The sequence below is a fragment of the Magallana gigas genome, chromosome 3 (genome assembly GCF_963853765.1).
Source record: "Magallana gigas chromosome 3, xbMagGiga1.1, whole genome shotgun sequence".
Lineage (NCBI taxonomy): Eukaryota > Metazoa > Mollusca > Bivalvia > Ostreida > Ostreidae > Magallana > Magallana gigas.
Window position 1 is genome coordinate 44,369,859 of NC_088855.1, and position 18,690 is coordinate 44,388,548.

Consider the following 18,690-nt stretch of genomic DNA (forward strand, 5'->3'; position numbering starts at 1 on the left):
TGAAACTTTTCATTTAAGAAATGTTAGATTTTAAAAAAAAAAAACGTTTACCGGGGTATAAACTAAACATCGCATTTCCTGTTTAATTTGTGTGTGTTGTGTGACAGAGTGTCGCATAGAATACGACAAAACATTTCTATCAGTGAAACAAAGGAATTTTATGCAAGAGCGGGGGCGATCAGAATTTGCTGACGTCATCGGTCAGTGCCCCGAACCTGCGTCAGGAGAGATCAGCACAGTTATATATGATGTAAATTTTACAACATGACAAAGTGATGAATAATTTCTGAGGGAGTTCTTGGTGATCGATGAAAGAAAAAAAAAAGCAGTAGTTCTCTACGGCTCTATGAAATTACTTTGAAGTGTTTCAATTTATAGCAATTTCATCAATGGGCAGTTATACATTTTTTTTTCTTAAAAATATACACGACAAATATAAACTGTGCTAATCTGAATTTTTTAAGCAAAAGTTGGTAAAATTCTTTATACTGATATGTAATGCCTCAAAATTGGTCTGTTAAAATTAAACTTGACGCCTAAATTTATGGTGCTTCAAACTTGATGATGTTGATAAAGAGACTGAAAAAGACGATCTGAAAAAAGAATGTTTCTCATTTATTATACAGGCCTCCAGCCGATGTTGTCTTTAAAACGCTCAGCTAAATCAATACAGCATTTCACAGTAGTCTGTTTTCTTTAACAAATATTATCGAAACATTATAATCTAAATTGCACCAGAAAGACATTAATCTGAATTGAAAATGCTAAATCTACATGGAATGTGTATATAAATAATGAGTTAGTGTATGGAGATCATGCTGTATACATGTATGTTCCCATTTACTGTGATAATAACCATCTCTTTCCTGCAACAGTTAGATTGTACAGGTCCCGTTCTTTTCTACAGAGGAATGAAAGGAAATCCATGCGCCGTGCTCATCACGAGTCTGTATGTCTGTCTTACAAATAGTACTGAAGGCCCTTTATTGTACCAGGTACAACTACAAGAGTTTTCAAGTTCCATCACAGGACAAAGCCCGTTTTGACATTATTTTCAATGTAACCGTAAATAAAGATTTATGGTTACATTGAAACTTATGTCAAAACGGGTCTCATCAGTCCTTATCAGTAGTCCCATAAATATATCTCAAAGTATGCATATATACGATAAATGTATTTTTAAATTTCAAAATTTTACTTTTATGAACACGTATTTATTGACAATTATTCAGAATTAGATTGGAAACAAGTTTTTTATACTTGTCAGTTCATCCCCTTAAATTTCATATACATATATATAAATATATAATTAAAACGGGTTTAATCTAAATGAAACTCTAGGAAAAAGGTCACCAGTTAAAATCGTTTCAGAGTGTCATCACAATTAAGGACACAAAAAGGGATTAAAGTTGATATATAACGGAAAAACTTGATGAATGCTCGGATTAATGCTGAGGATGACATATATGTTACCTACTGCAGCACCTGAATGTGTTTTCATAACCATGCAACAAAAACAGAAATGATCCTCCATTTTATATCTGTTCGATAAAAAGAAGATTATCACAGCTCTTCTTTTAATACAGAAGTTAGGGATTTTCTTTTATGTCATTTTAATCATTGACATGTGAAAAGATTAATTCAGTTGACTTTCAAAAGCCATGCTTTTAGATTAAATACTAAAGGAACATGTGCTTTTGACACTCTTGTCCGATCTGTTCACAAATCCTGATATACAATTGACCTCAATGTCCGTAAAAGAAAAATGATCTAAATGTTATCGTGTTATATATTGCATAAAGTGATACAAAATGATATTCATTCAGTTTGTAAGATAATGTCTTATCACGTGACGATCCAACAATGTTCACGTTTATTCAGGTCATTCTTATGTTCTGCATATGTTTCAAAATGTCTCAAGGTAAGATAATTCTATGCATTCATTTTACAAAATCAACAATTTCAAGATACGACTCGACTTCTTCACCTCAGCATTCAAGACCCACCCTTTGATCAATCCATTATTTAGGTTTACAAGGAGGCCGGATTTGTCTCTCTTGCAATGGAGTTGTCAAACCACGTGACTGTTCTACTGTTGTCGTCTGCGGAACACATGAAGTGAGTACAAACAACTTTTCCTTTCAATTTTTTTATTGTGTCTGCTATGAAAATTAATAAAGAATTTAAGCAAGTGCTAGTATAATATTTGTTATATGTATGTAATGGTTGACATTTCCAGCTCTGTGGGCTAGAACAGGTTGTGTCGAGCGCAGGGATTATCACATACAATGTCGGTTGTCGCTCTTCTCATGTGAGTTTATGAACCTCTATAAAATCGATATACCTATTATTTTATGAACCGATTCTTTTCAAATTTTTATTTTTATTATTTCAAAATTTGAGTAGATACTTTTATACGTAAATCACATTTAATATCTCCAAATTGTTTGAATATTTTGAAGATATGAAACGGAAGTCTACTAAATAAAAGATTTGAATTGACGCTGTTTCTATTTTATCTAGCTTTGCATCCAATAAGAAAATAACAATTTTATTTGCAATGTCTGTTGTGGTAGGTATGCAGTTCTCCCAGTAAGAAATCTGTCCCGAAAGAAAGGTCCAACATTGTCACATGTGAGCGCTGCTGTAATGGAACTGACCTTTGTAACAGCGAAGGTTGTGGGGCTACAGGTAGGCCTCTGTAAAAATATAAGCAATCTAGCAGTTCTATCTGCACTCAGACGATAGAACTAATGATGACAAGGGTTGCAGTCTATTCAATGTTGTTGCAATGCATCATGTTTAAAGATAAAACTACATAAGAATAAGTAAAGTAAATAAAATATCAATATCTGTACTTTCACGACGCCTTGTTTTTTCACAAGGTTTTGATCCCGCAACCGGAAAGTATTGCTATTCTTGTCCACAACACATTCACCCGGATAAATGTGACCATATCTACTTTTGTTATGAAGACCAGGTAAATATTTTTGTATTCATTTTTGATATGTTCGCTATTTCAAGTCATATCAAATATTGAATCATTTGCTATCAAAGACATGCAGAGTCCGTATTATTTTTTAGGATTGTTACATCGGAAAAACTACTTTTAATGTGGACAGCTTTTATGAATCTCGATGTCAAAGTAAATCAGTATGTATATACTCTCTCTCTCTCTCTCTCTCTCTCTCTCTCTCTCTCTCTCTCTCTCTCTCTCTCTCTCTCTCTCTCTCTCAGAGAAATAATTTTATTACCTGTCTGAGAATTCAACAAGAGATTGAGAAACTAGTACATGATATGAATGACGTCGTGTGCCTGGTTTCAGCTTTGTCCGTCCACTGGGGCAGGTACGTCTGCTTGCTGCAAAACCCCCCTGTGTAACACCGGGTCTCAGCTATCGGGAGGAAGCCCGGCTTTAACAACCCCAAAACCACGTGAGTGATGGTAAAAAGCTAGAAAGCAATAAATTAAGAAGTGACATTTAATTGTGATAATCAAACCTTGGCTTTATTTCAGATATAAATCATGCAGAACCACATTGTCCAACGCAATGGATTACTCAAAGAAATTCCAACAATGTACAATATATGTACTGTTTATATCCAAACCAGCTTGTACCGTGGCATACAGCAAAGGTTTGCTTTTTATAATTATGTATAATCATCATAATTGGCTTTTATTCGATTACATAAGAATTCTATCGAAAAAAATAACTGCAATCTATATAAGAAATGATACTAAATTCCCCCTTTTTTTGTCCAGCTGATATGTAATCGGCATAACACTCATCTCCCGATCATAGAGACGGACGAAGAAAAGGCAATCATCGACAGAATCGCTGCCAATACCGAGAGTCAGTAGGAGAGTCACTGTTGGTTGATTGTGTTCATTATATTTGTGATGTTAATGGGGGGGGGGCGCTTGCTTTCACATGTACCACACAATTTCATCCTGATCCATGATCAGTTCTAACGTACTCCTTTAAACACGATTTTGGGGTTAAAAATCTATATATAGGTATATATAGATATAAATATTGTTCTTCAAAAATTTGTTTTTAACACTTCCATTTAATCATAGATAAATAATCCCACTCAAACTGTAAACAAAGCATTGATGAAATCGTCAATATCAGAGGTTTTCCCAAATTTTCATAGTATGGCTAGATGCAACAGACCGAGACCAAGAGGGTGTGTTCGTGTGGTCCACTACTAAAGAAACTGTTTCTAAATACTACTGGGCCAGTAATGAACCAGATGACCCCAAATATACCGCGGATGAAGACTGTGTGGAGATGGGTCCGAACTACCTGATGGGTTGGAACGATGCCCCCTGTGACAGACATGTTGGTGTACTGTGTGAATACGGGTAGATATAATTCAAATATTTTGTTCATCGTCTTTTCCCTATTATTTTTTTGTATGAAGCATAAATTAGATGCAATCTTCGCTCTTTTTTGTTTTAGTGTTACCAAGCATGTACAACAACCATCAGTAGGTAAGTTAAAGGGGCTGAACATTTGTAGACTACATTTACCTCCTTGAAAAGAAGATATATATATATATATATATATATATATATATATATATATATATATATATATATATATATATATATATAAAGCTATAGCTACATGTTAATCTTAACTATACAATAGTTTATTTCTACATGTAGCAAAATCAATGCTAGAATTTTAAGAAATAGCGAACGTAAACATAAAATAATATGGATAAATTTATCTACTCGTAAAATAATTAACGTTCCAGTAATGGAAGTATTTTCTGCTAAATGCAAACAGAAGTAGCCGTATATTTAAACCTTTTAAACTTTTTAGCTTGTCCGACCGGATGGAGATCTGCATTCAATTTAGAATACTGTATCGTGAAGAATTCTGGGAATTGGTACCAATCGAAAGTAAGGCAATATTTATACCATTGCCCAATACATATAGATCGTTACTGTGCATGACATTACATATGTACGGAGAACAATACAGTTTACATGTATACTTCTGAATTAAATTATTCCATATATCATATTTTAGGTAGTTCAATGATGGTCTTTTATGATGGTCATTTTGGTCAGGGTTATTCAGCCAAACTAATTTTCAGGCACTTACGTTTTTCTAAACAGGGTGGTTGACAGTCCGTCTTCCTGCGGACACAGTAAAAAAACAAGCTCTCCTATTCATGTCGCATGTGGTAGTCGATTAAATCTCCTCACGACTTAACGGTCTTAAGCCTTACAACAGCAACGACAAACAATCGTCTATTGATCAAAGTTAAACAATACTCAATAAAATGATAAATATTGCCAATTTTGATAAGATTGTCCCAAGTTGAAATATACAGAACGGTAAAAAATAAAGTTTTCGTAGGATTTATTGGCAGGCTGAATGTAATCAGTAATCTTGTGGAGTTTCTTAAATGTTTAAATTGTTGACGATCCTGAAGATACGTTTTTTCGCAAACTATTCTTTTTAAAACCTGCAAATGTGTAGGTATAACATAATTGTTATTGTTCAGATGATACCTCGGTCTATAGCGTGCTTAATTACTTTCCGATGCTTTTACAATTTTTTAATTTTTTTTCTAACATTTTTTTATTTAAAAAAGTACACGTTTCTGAAATCATACATTATAATTATTAGTTAGATTAGAAACATACGTCAAACTTCGTGAGTAACGAGCATACATTTAATTTTATTTTACATTATTTTAACACAGAACTACTGCCAAACTCTTGGGGCACACTTACCAATTGTAGACAGCCAGGCCAAAATGGATAAACTGCGTCAATTGGAACCCAACATGGAGTGTATGTATACCGCATATACATAACCAAACGATCGCGAGTTCTTGATAAAATCGTCGTATAAGAATTGTCGCATCTATATGTCAGCTGGAATCAGCACAGAATCGGTTGATTTGAATATTCGTTATTGTACAGTTTGGACGGACGGTACCGAGGAAGGGCACCATGGACAATGGCAGTGGAGTTCGATAGTTCAAGCCATTCATAAGTACAATGTCCCACTTTTCTTGTATCATTTATCAACCTTTTTATTTATTTTTTTAATAAATTAAGCGCTTTTAATAGATAGTATTGGAATTGTTCTCATCAACATATACTGAGTATGTTTGAGGTTGTTAATATTCTCCCGTAGCAACATTTGGTTAGCAGGAGAACCAAACGACTACAATGGGATTCTGGAAGAGTGCATGGAGACCGGAAGTAAATATAACTGGGAGTGGAATGACGCCCCCTGCTCATGGCAGAACAGATCAACGCACGTAGTCTGCGAGAAACCAAGTCCAACGTTTAATCAGGTCATCGGATAAAATATTGGCTGCTTGTGTTAAGAAAGTTTGAAAATTAAAAATTGTGAGGGGAATTTTTATAAATTGAATCAATATGTTGTTTTCCTGTGATATATTTTCAACAATATAGTTAAAGTACGTATGCATGCAGCTAAAATATGAATTAAATAATTTTGCATGCTTATTAATAAATGTAGAAGTACTAGAGAGTATACGTTGCCAGTGAAGCAACAAGCTAGGATACTACCTTCGAACAAATAGGATGGCTGTTTAGACAAACGTTTCCTATCGATGATCGTTTGAAAATAGTATAAAACAAATTGGATAAAAACGTTTCTTAGATTGGTATGTAATTACTTTTCCTTTGCGGGGATGTCTAAGAAAGACCCCATAATCTCTCTATTTGAATATTTATGAAGGAATTTAGGACAGGGCGCATGACTGGTCAATATTTGGCTAATGAGACGAGGTATCGAGTCGGTTGATAACACGAGCCCTGCATAGAACAGGTCTGGCACATTGATACGGTCGTACACATCCCTGCCGTTTCATATCCCAATGCTATAACATTTTCATGTCCTTAATCAAACGTAATTAATACAAAAAAGTGTCATCAATTAATCAAACGTAATTTATACAAAAGTCTGTCATCAATTTTTTGTTTTCTTTTTAGTTTTTAGTTTTTAACTATGTATCACAAATCGTTACTTAAAATACATGCAACACATATTTATGATTTTGTGATCATTCCTTTTTTATACCGCTTTAGAGGGGGGAAAATAATCGTAAACGCTAGTAACAACACATAGATTAAACATTGGTCAAATTAACCATAAAGAGCGATTGACTATCAATAACAAATTTATTTGATTTATTCCTGAAGTCCGCATATTTATTTTCTCGTGGTTTTTTTTTCTATTTGTTGAATTATTAGATAAAAGATAAAGGTTTTAACTGAAGTTTCATCCACAACGACATCATCAGACATATAACGTTATCTTTGGGGGGGGGGGGGGTCTGGGTGGGGGGTTTTTTTTTGGGGGGGGGGGCGTTAGAAATTTTGTATAGTTTGCTTAAAATAAACTAAAAAATAGCTAAAACCAAGATTAACATGGTTTTTAAATACACTTTTTACTCAAGAATGTGCTATATAAAATAGTGTTGTTCATAGAACACAACGCAATTGAGATTAAATAGTCAAATTGAATATGAAATTTGTTGCTCGATTTCTTCATAGCGATTAAAACCCGTAAGCCATTATGAATACTTTAAGTAATCGAATTTTCCTTTTCTCATTTGGTGCATCTTTAATAAAGGGGAAGTGTTTGCCATCTACGGTTAGCTCCCCAGTATAATAAGGCAATCAAAATGTATGTAATACATAAAATATGTCAGTTTAGATCGCGCCTGGTTAAAGACTCTGTGGCATCGGATAAAAAGAGGTCCGCGTGTGTCACCAACTAATTACAGCCCTATTCCAATTCTCTTATTTCTCAAATCTCATGAATACACATTTTGCTTATTTATGATTCAACTTGACGCTAGTGATTTGTCCGAGAAAACCGGTATACGGGCAGCGACGGCAACAGCGAAGCTTTGCCACAAATGGTCCAGTTACGACAGGCAGCAAAAATGTTCCAACGCGAACATGGTTGTGTTGGCTTCCGTAAGACATTGGTTCCATCGGAAAAGTAGAAGGCAGTTTCAGTTTTTGCAAACGATAACTATGAAATAGTTTATTCACCTTTCATCAAGGTGCGATTTTTTGGACCCTGAAAAGAGGAGTTATAGATATTTGTTTGAAAGTATCGCCCTTCTCTGTTGAGATTTGGCCATGGCCCCCAGCGGTACTGCGCTCGTTGATGGGGTGGCTATGGTAGAGAAGACGAAGCCAGTCCAGGAGAGAGAGAGGTGGGATAAGAAAATTGAATTCTTGCTGGCTGTAGTCGGTTTCGCCGTCGATTTGGGGAATGTTTGGAGATTTCCTTATGTTTGTTTTAACAATGGTGGAGGTAAGTATAGACAACTACAAGTAATGCAATTTCTAAAACCTTCCGAAAGGTTGATGCGTGCTGCTTTTTGATTTTTAAGTATAAGTTATTTTTTTATTCTTTTAGGAACTTATTGTTAATCATGTAATTACATGTGAATGAAAACGACACAGTTTAAGGTTAAAGACTGAATCAACGAGAAATGTTAATAATTACAAAAGTTGCAGAATCGAAGTACATATATGTTGCTATCTATTGTCGCTCTTTTGTGCATAGAAAAAAGCAAGATCGCTCGGTAACATGATTAAAATTCAAATCATGCATTCGGCCTAACTTATGACAGTGCATATTGATTTTTAAAGTATACTTGTAAATCAGTAACTGTAGATGTATCAAACCTTGCATTCAATTTTAAAACTTGGCGGAAATTGAACATTCATTCTAAGAATTATTTCGTTCTATAACAAACATTAATTATTTTGTTTAAACGTATTTATATAAAATCATATTTTTGTAATGTTTGCAAAATTTCGTGATATGTCGGATTATTTTCATGCATTGATAACAAGCAACAATCAAGATGAAAAGATATTACCCTTTGTTTCTTTGAAATTTATTAAGATTTAAATTTATTTCTTTTGAATTTGATAACAAAATAACCGAATTTTCTTTGCTGAAATGTAATGTAATGTACATGAAGGTTATAAATTGACTTTAATGAATTGTAACACCATTAAATTGAATGTCTTTTACAGGTGCCTTTCTGCTTCCGTATCTGGTAATGTTGATATTTTGTGGATTACCTCTGTTTTACATGGAGTTGGCACTCGGCCAATTCCAAAGATGCGGATGTCTGACAGTGTGGAATAGAATATGCCCCGCATTCAAAGGTAGTCTTCTAATATCAGTTATTAATTGTTCCCGTATATTTGGGGAAACAATATACGACCGGTATAGATACATGTATGTTTCCAGTGACAAGTTATTTTGCTTATTCACTGATGTTTAAACTAGTTGAGATCCAAAAGATCTGCATGTAATGTAGTCCGGGATACTTTTGAATTTTATAGATACGAACTTTGTAGTTCATGGGTAGATAACTTTTAACCAATGTCTTTCTTACGGAAGCTCTACAAAAGTCGGGTCAGAAAAATTGAAATAAAAAATTGGTTAGATAACAAGATATGAGAATCTATTTTATCTGACGCATGGACACTAAATATATTCTTAACAAAGCGGTGCGGAGGTGGCTGGGGTGTCTTCATATCAAGGTCATTTGGTTAGATACTTTACATATATATTGATTATCAATATTCATAACTGGCTTAGTAGTTTGGCAGGATAAGCTAGCTGCTAAACGTACCCGCTCTTTAATGTTAAAATCGTTTAGGTCAGTTGGACTTTGAAAGAATTTGCATCCCAATTGGTTTTGATTTAGTTTCTTATTTCTCTGTCAAAAAAAGGACAGTGAACATGATCTGAATTCATTAACATTCTTTCCCTTTAAAATATGCAAGCACATTTGATTTTCCATTTTGCATATGTTATTCATCCTGTCTCCCAGGAATTGGTTTCGCCATCATTGTCATCGCCACCTACATTTCTTGGTACTACAACACGATCATCGCGTGGTGTGTGTACTACTTTTTCTCCTCCATGAGGGCGGACGTTCCGTGGAAGACATGTAATAATGAGTGGAACCTAGAGAAGCAGTGCATGAGATATCCGACGGACGAGCGTTACAATGACTCCACAAAGCTCTTCTGCTTCGACGGAGAAAACAGCACGTCCTGTATCTTCAAAAACCAAACCCAAACGCCCACTGAACAATATTTTGAGTAGGAATAAATTTTTATTCCATACGTGTATTGTCATTTTTTCCGTTTTAAAAGCAAGAAAACAAAAATAAAGGGTTTTCCCAAACACCGCTAATGAATTGGTTGCATTATCCCAAATTAAAAAATCTAGTGTACATACAAAAGTATTATTTCTATAGAATCATGTTTTATCATTGTTTCAAAATGCTTGAAGGTTTTGTATTTTAGTTTTAAACGCAAGAGAACAATTAATAAAAAAAACTTTCCCTCCAATATCCTACTAACAATTGCTTGCATTATCCCACAATTAAAAAAAATTCTAGTCTATGTACAAAAGTATTATTACTCCATAGGAGAGAAGTGTTGGGACTTCAGTATGCTGACGGGATCAATCGAGTGGGCGGGGTCAACTGGATAATCGCTCTGTGCCTACTCGGGGTCTTCGTCCTTGTATACTTCGCCATGTGGAAGGGAATCAAAAGTTCCGGAAAGGTAACCATTCACGTTCTGAAAATTGAGACAAAAAGCCAAGAGACACTAGCCAAAATTAGTAAACACAAAACTGAAGTAAACTAAATTAAATAAACTTATATATTGCAATAAGCCTTCAGATATCTATAAAATTCTGTACAAATGTTTTGACTATGACAGTTTGTGTGGGTGACCGCCACGATGCCGTACGTCGTTCTGCTCATTCTGCTGATCCGCGGCTGTATGTTGGAGGGCTCCCTGAAAGGAATCATCTACTACGTGACTCCAGTCTGGAGTGAAATTGCAAAAAAGGAAGTAAGCGAATTTATGTTAACATCATCTTCAATTTAGCTTTAAAAATCTTCGTGTATCCATTTTTCTACTGATAAGCTGGTTATTTTTACCACCGTAGGTTTGGATCGCTGCTACGGCTCAGATTTTCTTCTCCCTGGGTCCTGGGTTCGGGGTTTTGTTGGCGCTATCAAGCTACAACAAGCTGAACAACAACTGTTACAAGTAAAAGCGTTTCCTTACAGATCTCTCCATGTCATTTGTATATTTATAAAGTATTTCGTTTATTATGGACATCTCAGTTTAGTTCATGCAAGTGTGTACGACGTATAAGGTTTTGATGACGTAATTTTTAATACATGTATGTAGCATGTTACCACAGATACGTTATAGAGGAAAGATTGTCGAAAGAGTTTAAAAGAAAGTGCAAAATTACTTTTCTCGTATCTTTCATTCGGTGAAACTTGCGCTTTATTTTTAATTTTTTATTCATTTAGTCATTTAATCATTTATTTATTTGTATTTCAGAGATGCTTTGATTACAAGTTCCATTAACTGCTTCACCAGTTTCTTCGCTGGCTTTGCTGTGTTTGCCGTATTAGGTCACATGGCAACAATTCAGGGTAAAGAAGTCAGAGATGTGGCAAGAAGCGGTAAGTCTATCCAGGGTCGTTGTAAGATCACAATCGGTGTGGTGGGAATGAAACTGTTCCAAAATACGTTCTCTCGTGTTGTAATTTTTGAAGACATTTTGTCTCGTTATAGATTTAGTAATTACCGCCAAATTCAAAATTTACAATATGACAGCTCTTTGATTTTTCAGCAATTTGGTCATCCGGATATTAAATGACTGCTTATTATGTAGCAATAAGATATTACTGTTGTTTTTAACTTCATAAAACAGAATTATGCTTTCTGTAATACCGCGGTATTACTAAAAATAAAAGATAAAAATTAAACAGCATTATCTCAATCCAACACTGTCTCCTTTTTAATTCCTTTTTTTCCAAATTATCCTGTCATTTAACATTATATTGTTAACGAAGAAACTACTTAGTCTAATATAATGACAAAAATTAACTAATTTCTGAGGTGGTGGTTTTTAACCCCTTCTTTGCAAAATTATTGTCATTTATTCAATGATTTTTATTATTTACTCTATTGTTTTCATTTTAAAACAATACAAATGTGGTTCATTGCCTATAATGCAATAATTTGTTCAATTTTCTTTGTGAATAAACTTGGACTCATTGGATTATGATCCTGTTTATTTTTTGTGTATTGTGGAATTTTTTTAACTGGAAAAATCTGGTTGACAAAAATTAACTTTACGTCAAAACATTATCCTACCCATATTTTGTATGACTTCCAGACGTGGGACTTATCTTCATCGTGTACCCCGAGGCTATATCAACGCTACAGGTCTCCCCAGTATGGGCAATGTTGTTCTTCCTAATGTTCATCACACTTGGCCTTGATACAACAGTGAGTCGATTCAAATTTCATTTTATTTTTTTACTTTGAATAGATCTGAATGAATTCTTATACGAATATTGGTAATCTCGGGGTTTTTTTTCAAACGTCTTGCTTTATGAAAAAAACCAATGTAACTTGTTGTAAAAGTCAAAGATTAAAAGTACCCGTTTTCGTTTTGGAATTAAATTGCATATTTATCTATGACCTAGTTCGGTGGACTAGAAGCAATATGTACGGGGATTTTGGACGAGTGGCCCATACTACGGAAACACAGAAAGCTGTTCGTGCTCTTCCTGATGATGTACTGCTTTGTTGGAGCACTGGCCACTACTACTTACGTATGGTTTACCTCGAATAACTGTATCTTTGTATCTGTACTTTAATCTTAAGGCTTTATCAATAAAACACAGACTGAATGGGAAACAAAAAAACCCAACAAATTGACAAGAGCGTCAGAAAACGACTGCAAACCATTTGTTACTCTTGAACAAAATAATGTCTAAAAATTGCATATCTTTATTTATCGATTAACTGCATGTATTAGGAAAAAAAATATGAATAGGTGGTAAACATAAACCGGATGTGTTATAGACATCCTTTGCTTTAGATGATGCAAAATGCTAAAAATATTAATAGCGATAGGTGTTTTGTTACACCAATTTCAGGGGATCCATGTAATTTAGATAAGTTACCTAGCTTATATATGATTCGAATAGATTCTCAAATATTTAAGAAGTTAGCAAAACTGTAAAATGGGACAAAACACTTTCCGGACTACTTCTACACCAACCCATCTTACGTAACGAAAATGTACATGTACCTGGCGGTCGGTAAAGAAAGAGAAGTTGTTCCCTCAGAACATACTAACTTTGTGGCTGTGACAATATGTGTTAGTAAGATTCTCTCCTGTAGGGCGGAATCCATGTGGTTCAGTCTGTGACAATATGTGTTAGTAAGATTCTCTCCTGTAGGGCGGAATCCATGTGGTTCAGTTTGTGACAATATGTGTTAGTAAGATTCTCTCCTGTAGGGCGGAATCCATGTGGTTCAGTTGCTGGACTCCTATGTCGCTCCCATTGCCCTCATCTTTGTGGTGTTCCTGGAAGCTGTCTCTGTATCCTGGCTATACGGTAATGTCTATACTTACTTAATTGATATTACATGATGTATTATAAATCAGTATCTTTAGGGTTTTTTGTATATCAAATGAAAACAAGGGCTTAGAATTAGTGCAGAATATTTTTTTGAATTTTTTTTTTGTAGGAGTAGAAAGATTTAGTGATGATATTAAGTCGATGCTGGGTTTCAGGCCCGGCATTTTCTGGAGAATTTGCTGGAAGTTCCTCAGTCCTGCTATACTGCTTGTATGTAAACTTCTGAGATGACATCATTGCTTAATCGCTTGAATTTAATTATTGTGAAAATATTTTGATGTTTTCCGTATTTTTATGCATTCTTTGTTTTTCTTTACTTTAGTTCCTTTTCGTCATGTCGCTGATTGATCATCAGCCGATGCCGTATGCGGATTATGCATACCCCCAATGGGCGATTGCCGTTGGATGGTTGATTGTAATGTCATCTTTAAGTTTCATCCCGGGATATTTTATCTATATACTTATCATAACACCTGGTACCTTTCTGGAAGTAAGATGGGTTTTTTTTATTTTATACTATTTACAGTAAATCACCTTAATTTAGAAATAAAAAACATGTGATTAATTAAAGGGTCTCCACAGCTTGTGACTTAGAATATATCTGGATTTTTGAGTGTCACAAAATTTTCTTAAATAATGTAAAATTGTAAACCTTTTCATTGGAGCCGTTCATTTTTTGCAATTCTAATAGAAAAACAATACAGTGCATAATTTCTGCGTAAGTGCATAATTTCTGCGTAATATTTTTTGCGATGTGAATGTGGTAGCAATAAAGTGAAAACTGGATCATCGCGAAAAAAAACCGGATATATGGTATACCTTTAAATCGAATATCACATAGGTGTGGAGGACTCTGAAACGAGTAAACAGCAAGTTTCCATCTCAAACTTCTGAAAATACTTACATACAACTGTCTTTTGTTTTCATATTTCTGCTATTGATATTGTATTGACTTCACTTAGTACTTAACATGGGAGTGTTAATTATGATTTAATAGTTTTACCAAGAAGATCTGTGACTTTTTTTTAGCGAATTTACTCATGGAAAGTGGCTAGTATGTTTCTGTGCAGCATTTGGCATGACAAGCGCAAAACTTTCAGTTTTAAATATATTTTTTACAAAGAAAGCTATCGATCCCCGTTGATCTTTGGGGTCAACTGTAAGTAATCCGACTATAATATTTCAAAGAATAAAGGTAAATCCCAGGTAGTACTTTAATGAACGTCTTCCTATAGAGCGAGTTTTCTTCACTTTACGCCTTCCATTATTGATTATTTGTGTTAATCTTGTTAAAACTGTGGTTCAAATAAACTTATTAAACAATTTAATTATTGAAAGGCATTATTTAACAAAGGTTTAAACAGAATGACACGTGCATAAAAACGTTCAATCCAGGTATGGTTGAGGCTTTTCTTCATGCATCACTGCGCAATGTTCCACATTACCCACAATGCAGTAGTAATGACGCTTGCGTGTTGTTATGCAAAACATGTCCCTGTTTTACAGTGTTTTGCATTAAGCGCAGTACAAACAGTAAGAAATCCACATGAATCGCATATCATACCACATACAATTGCAGCTTCTGATTCACATTATTACACAACAAAAACATCAACCGAATTCACCTATAAAATGTTTTCCCGCGGTCTTTGTCTCTCAAACTGTCTAGTTTCACTTGCGTCATGGGAGACCCAGGCGCCTGTCGGGTGACCGACATCCGGCGGGAGGGCATCCGTGACCCATACAGTTGTTGAAGTAACATAGGATCAGGGCGTAAAGGAATGGGGGTCTGGTTTTCCCAAAACATACAGCGGTCTTTCAAATAATCAAGTCCTTTCTTTGATTTTTCGAAAATGTCCTTTCCCAAACCAGAATTTTCCGAAGAATCTAAAAAGAAAGTCTCAAGTTAGCATAAGCTAAATAGATTTCGAAAATTATTTGTACATGACTGTATAGATAATCAAAAAATGAAGCAATAAAAATACTGTCGTTATTATTTCAAGACAGAGCATAAAGCTACCATAAATATTAATTATTAGTTGGTTTACTTACTGACTATATACTCCAAATACTGTTTGTCTGTGTAAAGCTCTCCGAGCAGTTTTTTGGTCTTTTTCTCGGTGAGCCTTTTAGTGAAGTCTTTTTCATTATCATCCAGTATTGAACGCTGATAACTAGTTATAGTTTTATTGCTGTGCCAGCTTTGGCGCGAGCGAGGCAGACGAGACTTTACGAAGGTTGGTTGTCGCGTCAGCAATTTGCTGGGCGACACTTTCCTTTGGGAATCTATTTCGGGAAGTGAGAGGAACTCCCGGCCAGGAAGGGAAACGCTGTCCCTATCCTTGGCCCCCCGGACACGGAAGTCTTGCACGATGTCGAACAGTCTGTCTTGTTTTCTGCGGAAATGGGGTGACTTTAGGGTAATGTCCAAATGTCCATATATGGTAGGGAGGGTAAGGGGCTTTTTAGAATCCGATTTGTCGTTAGACATTTCCTAACGATGGAAGGTTAGAAATTTCTCCATTTCTAGACGTCTTCTTTCCTGGACCTTTTTCACATGTTGGCATTGTTGAAATCTAGTCAATCTGTAAGGTTGAAAGTAAGGTTAGCTGGATTTTTCCAGATTATCAAACTCGAAGGATAAAAAACTATAGCCGTGAAGCGCTGGGTTTCTAATATCCCTAATGATGTTGAGTTTGAAGCATATAGCTGCTAATTGGTACTGGCGTCAACGAGTTATGAAGAACCAAGAGTTAGATCAACGACCGAAGATTATAGAGAAGTTGAAAGAAAAAGTTGGCAATTTGTTAAAAACATAAATATCCAATACGACTTACCATTGCATGTTATTTAATTACATCCATCCTATTGATTTCGATGTTTTCACCTTTGGCATGCAAAGCAACGCAAAACATGAACAGATTGAGTTCGCACTGGCTACCTTTTTACCATTATTTGGGGTTTAAAAAGGGATTTTGTTATAAATAGCATGAGTCGGGGACTTATACTTTGCTGATTTCCCTTCCGAAAGCCTTTAACCGACGTCATATGAAAAGCACATAAGCGGGATTATCTGGTATCGAAGATTAATCCATAAACACTTATAATCTGACGGGAACTTTTAATTAAGATACATGAAAGTATACCATAAGAAATAGCCAGGAAGAAATATATCTTAAAAACGTTAAGATTATGTGTATTGTGCATTTGTACGTTGGGATTGGTATAGTTTCACATGCATTCCGCTTAGCAATAGAGTTCTGCTGAAAAGAGGAAGTTTTTGAAATCTAAGTAGTTAATGAATAAATGCGATGCATTGTTAGAATAAACAGTGTATTTAGTTGGGGTGGTAAATATTCTTATATTTATAATTTATCGTTTGGTCTCCCTAAAGGTTTATTTTTTAACTTTTGTTTCCTTACAACGATATTACAGTAGCATTTTACATGAAGTAAACGGTCGTCTGCTGCTTATTGGTGTATAAACCTTACAAATCAAACACATGTGTAGTTCACAAAAGACTAATTATTATGCAGAGCCGATATTATTCTTGAATCTTTTGTAGAATTTAACACTTGTTTTGATTTTAAAACAAAAAGTACCATTAAATAACTTATTTTATGATTACAATCGAAATCTTGAATGCTGAACAAATGTTATTTTTGTTACAGAGGCTACGTTCGGTGTTTATCCCAGTGGAAGTTCCGGACCACGGCTATGCAGAGCCAGTTCCGGTCTAAACAACTCAACTCTCTGGACCAAAAGCTAGAATAATTAGTATTATCTGTAATATGAACCTGTAATAAGCACATCATGGATGGAAAATTAAAATAGTAATGAGAAAACAATGACATTGATCTAAGTTCACGATTTTCGAAATATTGTTCGACACTGGATCCAAAAAAGGACTCTTTTCTTTAAATGCATTTCGAAGCTCTTTATAGTTTTATAGCTTTTTCAATACATGTACGCCGATTTCTTCTGAAAGTAGAAATATTAATGAAGCGTACCAGTATTAATTGTTTCATCGCTATAAAATAAAAACTTAATTGATATCAGATTGTGTTTGTGCACCTCAGAACTTTTTTATGAATTACCCTGACAGACAATGCATGGCCCATCTCATGTTTTGCATTGAATACTCCAATACAAACAGCGCACGTAAACAAACATATATCCCAATGTTGAATTCGACCAATTCTGAATATTGTAAAACTTGTATTTGTGTAAACAGTGCTTTATATGTTTTGAACGATCTGTAATTTTTTTTCTGTGATGAAAGTAGTTAAAAATTAAAAAAAAAAAACACCATTTGGAAGATCGTTATATGCGATATTGTAAAGTGTGTAAACTGTTTTGTAATGTGTCAGGTTTACTTATCCGGTATAAATGTTACCGCCTGTTACATAACAGGTCCTATGCATGCAATTTTTATAATGTTTTTTATTCCAAGTGCTCATCGTCAAAACTTGAAGTGTCACTTTTGTCTGCATGTCTTTGTCGAGCTTATAAAAGTCAGCGGGTATTTACAAAACTAGAGCTCACAACCCAATTTCTGCAACTAGGCAGCCATCTGCACCAGGATACTTGCTTGAATAGAACTTAATTAAAGACCGAATTCTACCCAAATCTCAGAATGTTTAAACCTTGCGTTGAAATGTTGTGTGAAATGTTTTTATATGGCTTAATGTAATCTGTTGTTGATGCTAGCAAAGGGCACTACTTTTGTAGTGCCATTTTATTGCGGAACAATGAGATTGTGACTGCATTGTAAGCTTTTAGAGTATATCATAGAAAAATACAGATATATACAATAAGACTGAGAAAACATGTATAGTGATATCATATTTATGATTATAACACGTTTTGTTATGTAATGTACTGTTATATTTGTTATTTATATAGTATATGTTGTTAAAGTCGTTATACTTCAAGTATGGAAGTATGTGTACTCATAGTCGAAGGAAATAAAATTTTACAAATACTGGTAACCAGTACTGTTTATTGTAAATAAATCATTCATAGCAATGAGAAACATTCTCCTGAATGGCCTTTTAATTAAACTGTAGATGTTTTCAAACAAGGATTGAATGCGGATGGGGGTTTTTTTTCGTGGGAAAATAGTATCAAATTAGACAGTATTATAGTACTCGGGTTTTTGATACATGTA

The 18,690-nt window shown here is 34.6% G+C and overlaps 3 protein-coding genes and 1 long non-coding RNA gene across 7 annotated transcripts in view; 2 read left to right on the forward strand and 2 right to left on the reverse strand.

The window, feature by feature from the left end:
- Window positions 1-1,810: 1,810 nt before the first annotated feature.
- Window positions 1,811-7,297, forward strand: LOC105343285 (macrophage mannose receptor 1). Of its 2 annotated transcripts, none has more exons than XM_066079952.1 (15): window positions 1,811-1,921; window positions 2,030-2,118; window positions 2,240-2,311; window positions 2,577-2,691; window positions 2,886-2,980; window positions 3,085-3,157; window positions 3,326-3,434; window positions 3,517-3,635; window positions 3,763-3,853; window positions 4,158-4,368; window positions 4,466-4,497; window positions 4,835-4,914; window positions 5,727-5,817; window positions 5,950-6,022; window positions 6,167-7,297. In XM_066079952.1, exons 3-15 carry the CDS (start codon window positions 2,289-2,291, stop codon window positions 6,339-6,341), a joined length of 1,287 nt encoding a protein of 428 aa, XP_065936024.1. In that variant the 5' UTR covers window positions 1,811-1,921; window positions 2,030-2,118; window positions 2,240-2,288; the 3' UTR covers window positions 6,342-7,297. The 2 variants fall into 2 exon arrangements, with proteins under 2 accessions (XP_065936024.1, XP_034298938.2); XM_034443047.2 differs by having other exon boundaries at window positions 3,085-3,153; window positions 6,167-7,295.
- Window positions 2,254-6,044, reverse strand: LOC136274001 (uncharacterized). 2 transcript variants are annotated; one of them, XR_010712252.1, is made up of 3 exons: window positions 5,758-6,044; window positions 3,255-3,452; window positions 2,254-2,699 (listed from the first exon to the last, which is right to left on the reverse strand). It is a non-coding gene; the product is annotated as an uncharacterized lncRNA (long non-coding RNA). The 2 variants fall into 2 exon arrangements; XR_010712253.1 differs by lacking the exon at window positions 5,758-6,044 and adding an exon at window positions 5,120-5,291.
- Window positions 7,298-7,864: 567 nt separating the features above from the next.
- On the forward strand, window positions 7,865-18,511 carry LOC105343290 (sodium-dependent serotonin transporter). Its single transcript, XM_011450597.4, has 13 exons — window positions 7,865-8,332; window positions 9,067-9,201; window positions 9,876-10,149; window positions 10,482-10,620; window positions 10,780-10,914; window positions 11,012-11,115; window positions 11,419-11,543; window positions 12,263-12,375; window positions 12,576-12,704; window positions 13,397-13,496; window positions 13,630-13,730; window positions 13,843-14,010; window positions 17,192-18,511. Exons 1-13 carry the CDS (start codon window positions 8,155-8,157, stop codon window positions 17,258-17,260), a joined length of 1,770 nt encoding a protein of 589 aa, XP_011448899.2. The 5' UTR covers window positions 7,865-8,154; the 3' UTR covers window positions 17,261-18,511.
- The window catches only part of LOC105343289 (uncharacterized), a 21,321-nt gene continuing 17,458 nt past the window's right edge, over window positions 14,828-18,690 (reverse strand). Inside the window, exons 1-3 of one of the 2 annotated variants that reach the window (XM_011450593.4) lie at window positions 16,358-17,114; window positions 15,573-16,105; window positions 14,828-15,407 (exon numbers count right to left, since the gene is read on the reverse strand). In XM_011450593.4, coding sequence (XP_011448895.2) covers window positions 15,142-15,407; window positions 15,573-16,011 — 705 coding nt within the window. In that variant the 5' untranslated portion in view covers window positions 16,012-16,105; window positions 16,358-17,114 and the 3' untranslated portion in view covers window positions 14,828-15,141. Of the gene's footprint in view, window positions 15,408-15,572; window positions 16,106-16,357; window positions 17,115-18,690 lie in introns of those variants that run through there. The other variant, XM_011450594.4, reaches the window with a different exon arrangement.

Excerpts from the sequence above, each read along its gene's own strand:
- LOC105343290 (XM_011450597.4), top strand. The coding sequence starts at position 8,155 with ATGGCCCCCAGCGGTACTGCGCTCGTTGATGGGGTGGCTATGGTAGAG. Across the intron at positions 8,333-9,066 it reads TTGTTTTAACAATGGTGGAG|GTGCCTTTCTGCTTCCGTAT; the intron begins GTAAGTATAGAC and ends TGTCTTTTACAG. Across the intron at positions 12,705-13,396 it reads CACTGGCCACTACTACTTAC|GGCGGAATCCATGTGGTTCA; the intron begins GTATGGTTTACC and ends TCTCTCCTGTAG.
- LOC105343285 (XM_034443047.2), top strand. The coding sequence starts at position 1,864 with ATGTTCACGTTTATTCAGGTCATTCTTATGTTCTGCATATGTTTCAAA. Across the intron at positions 1,922-2,029 it reads ATGTTTCAAAATGTCTCAAG|GTTTACAAGGAGGCCGGATT; the intron begins GTAAGATAATTC and ends TCCATTATTTAG. Across the intron at positions 3,154-3,325 it reads CTCGATGTCAAAGTAAATCA|CTTTGTCCGTCCACTGGGGC; the intron begins GTATGTATATAC and ends GCCTGGTTTCAG.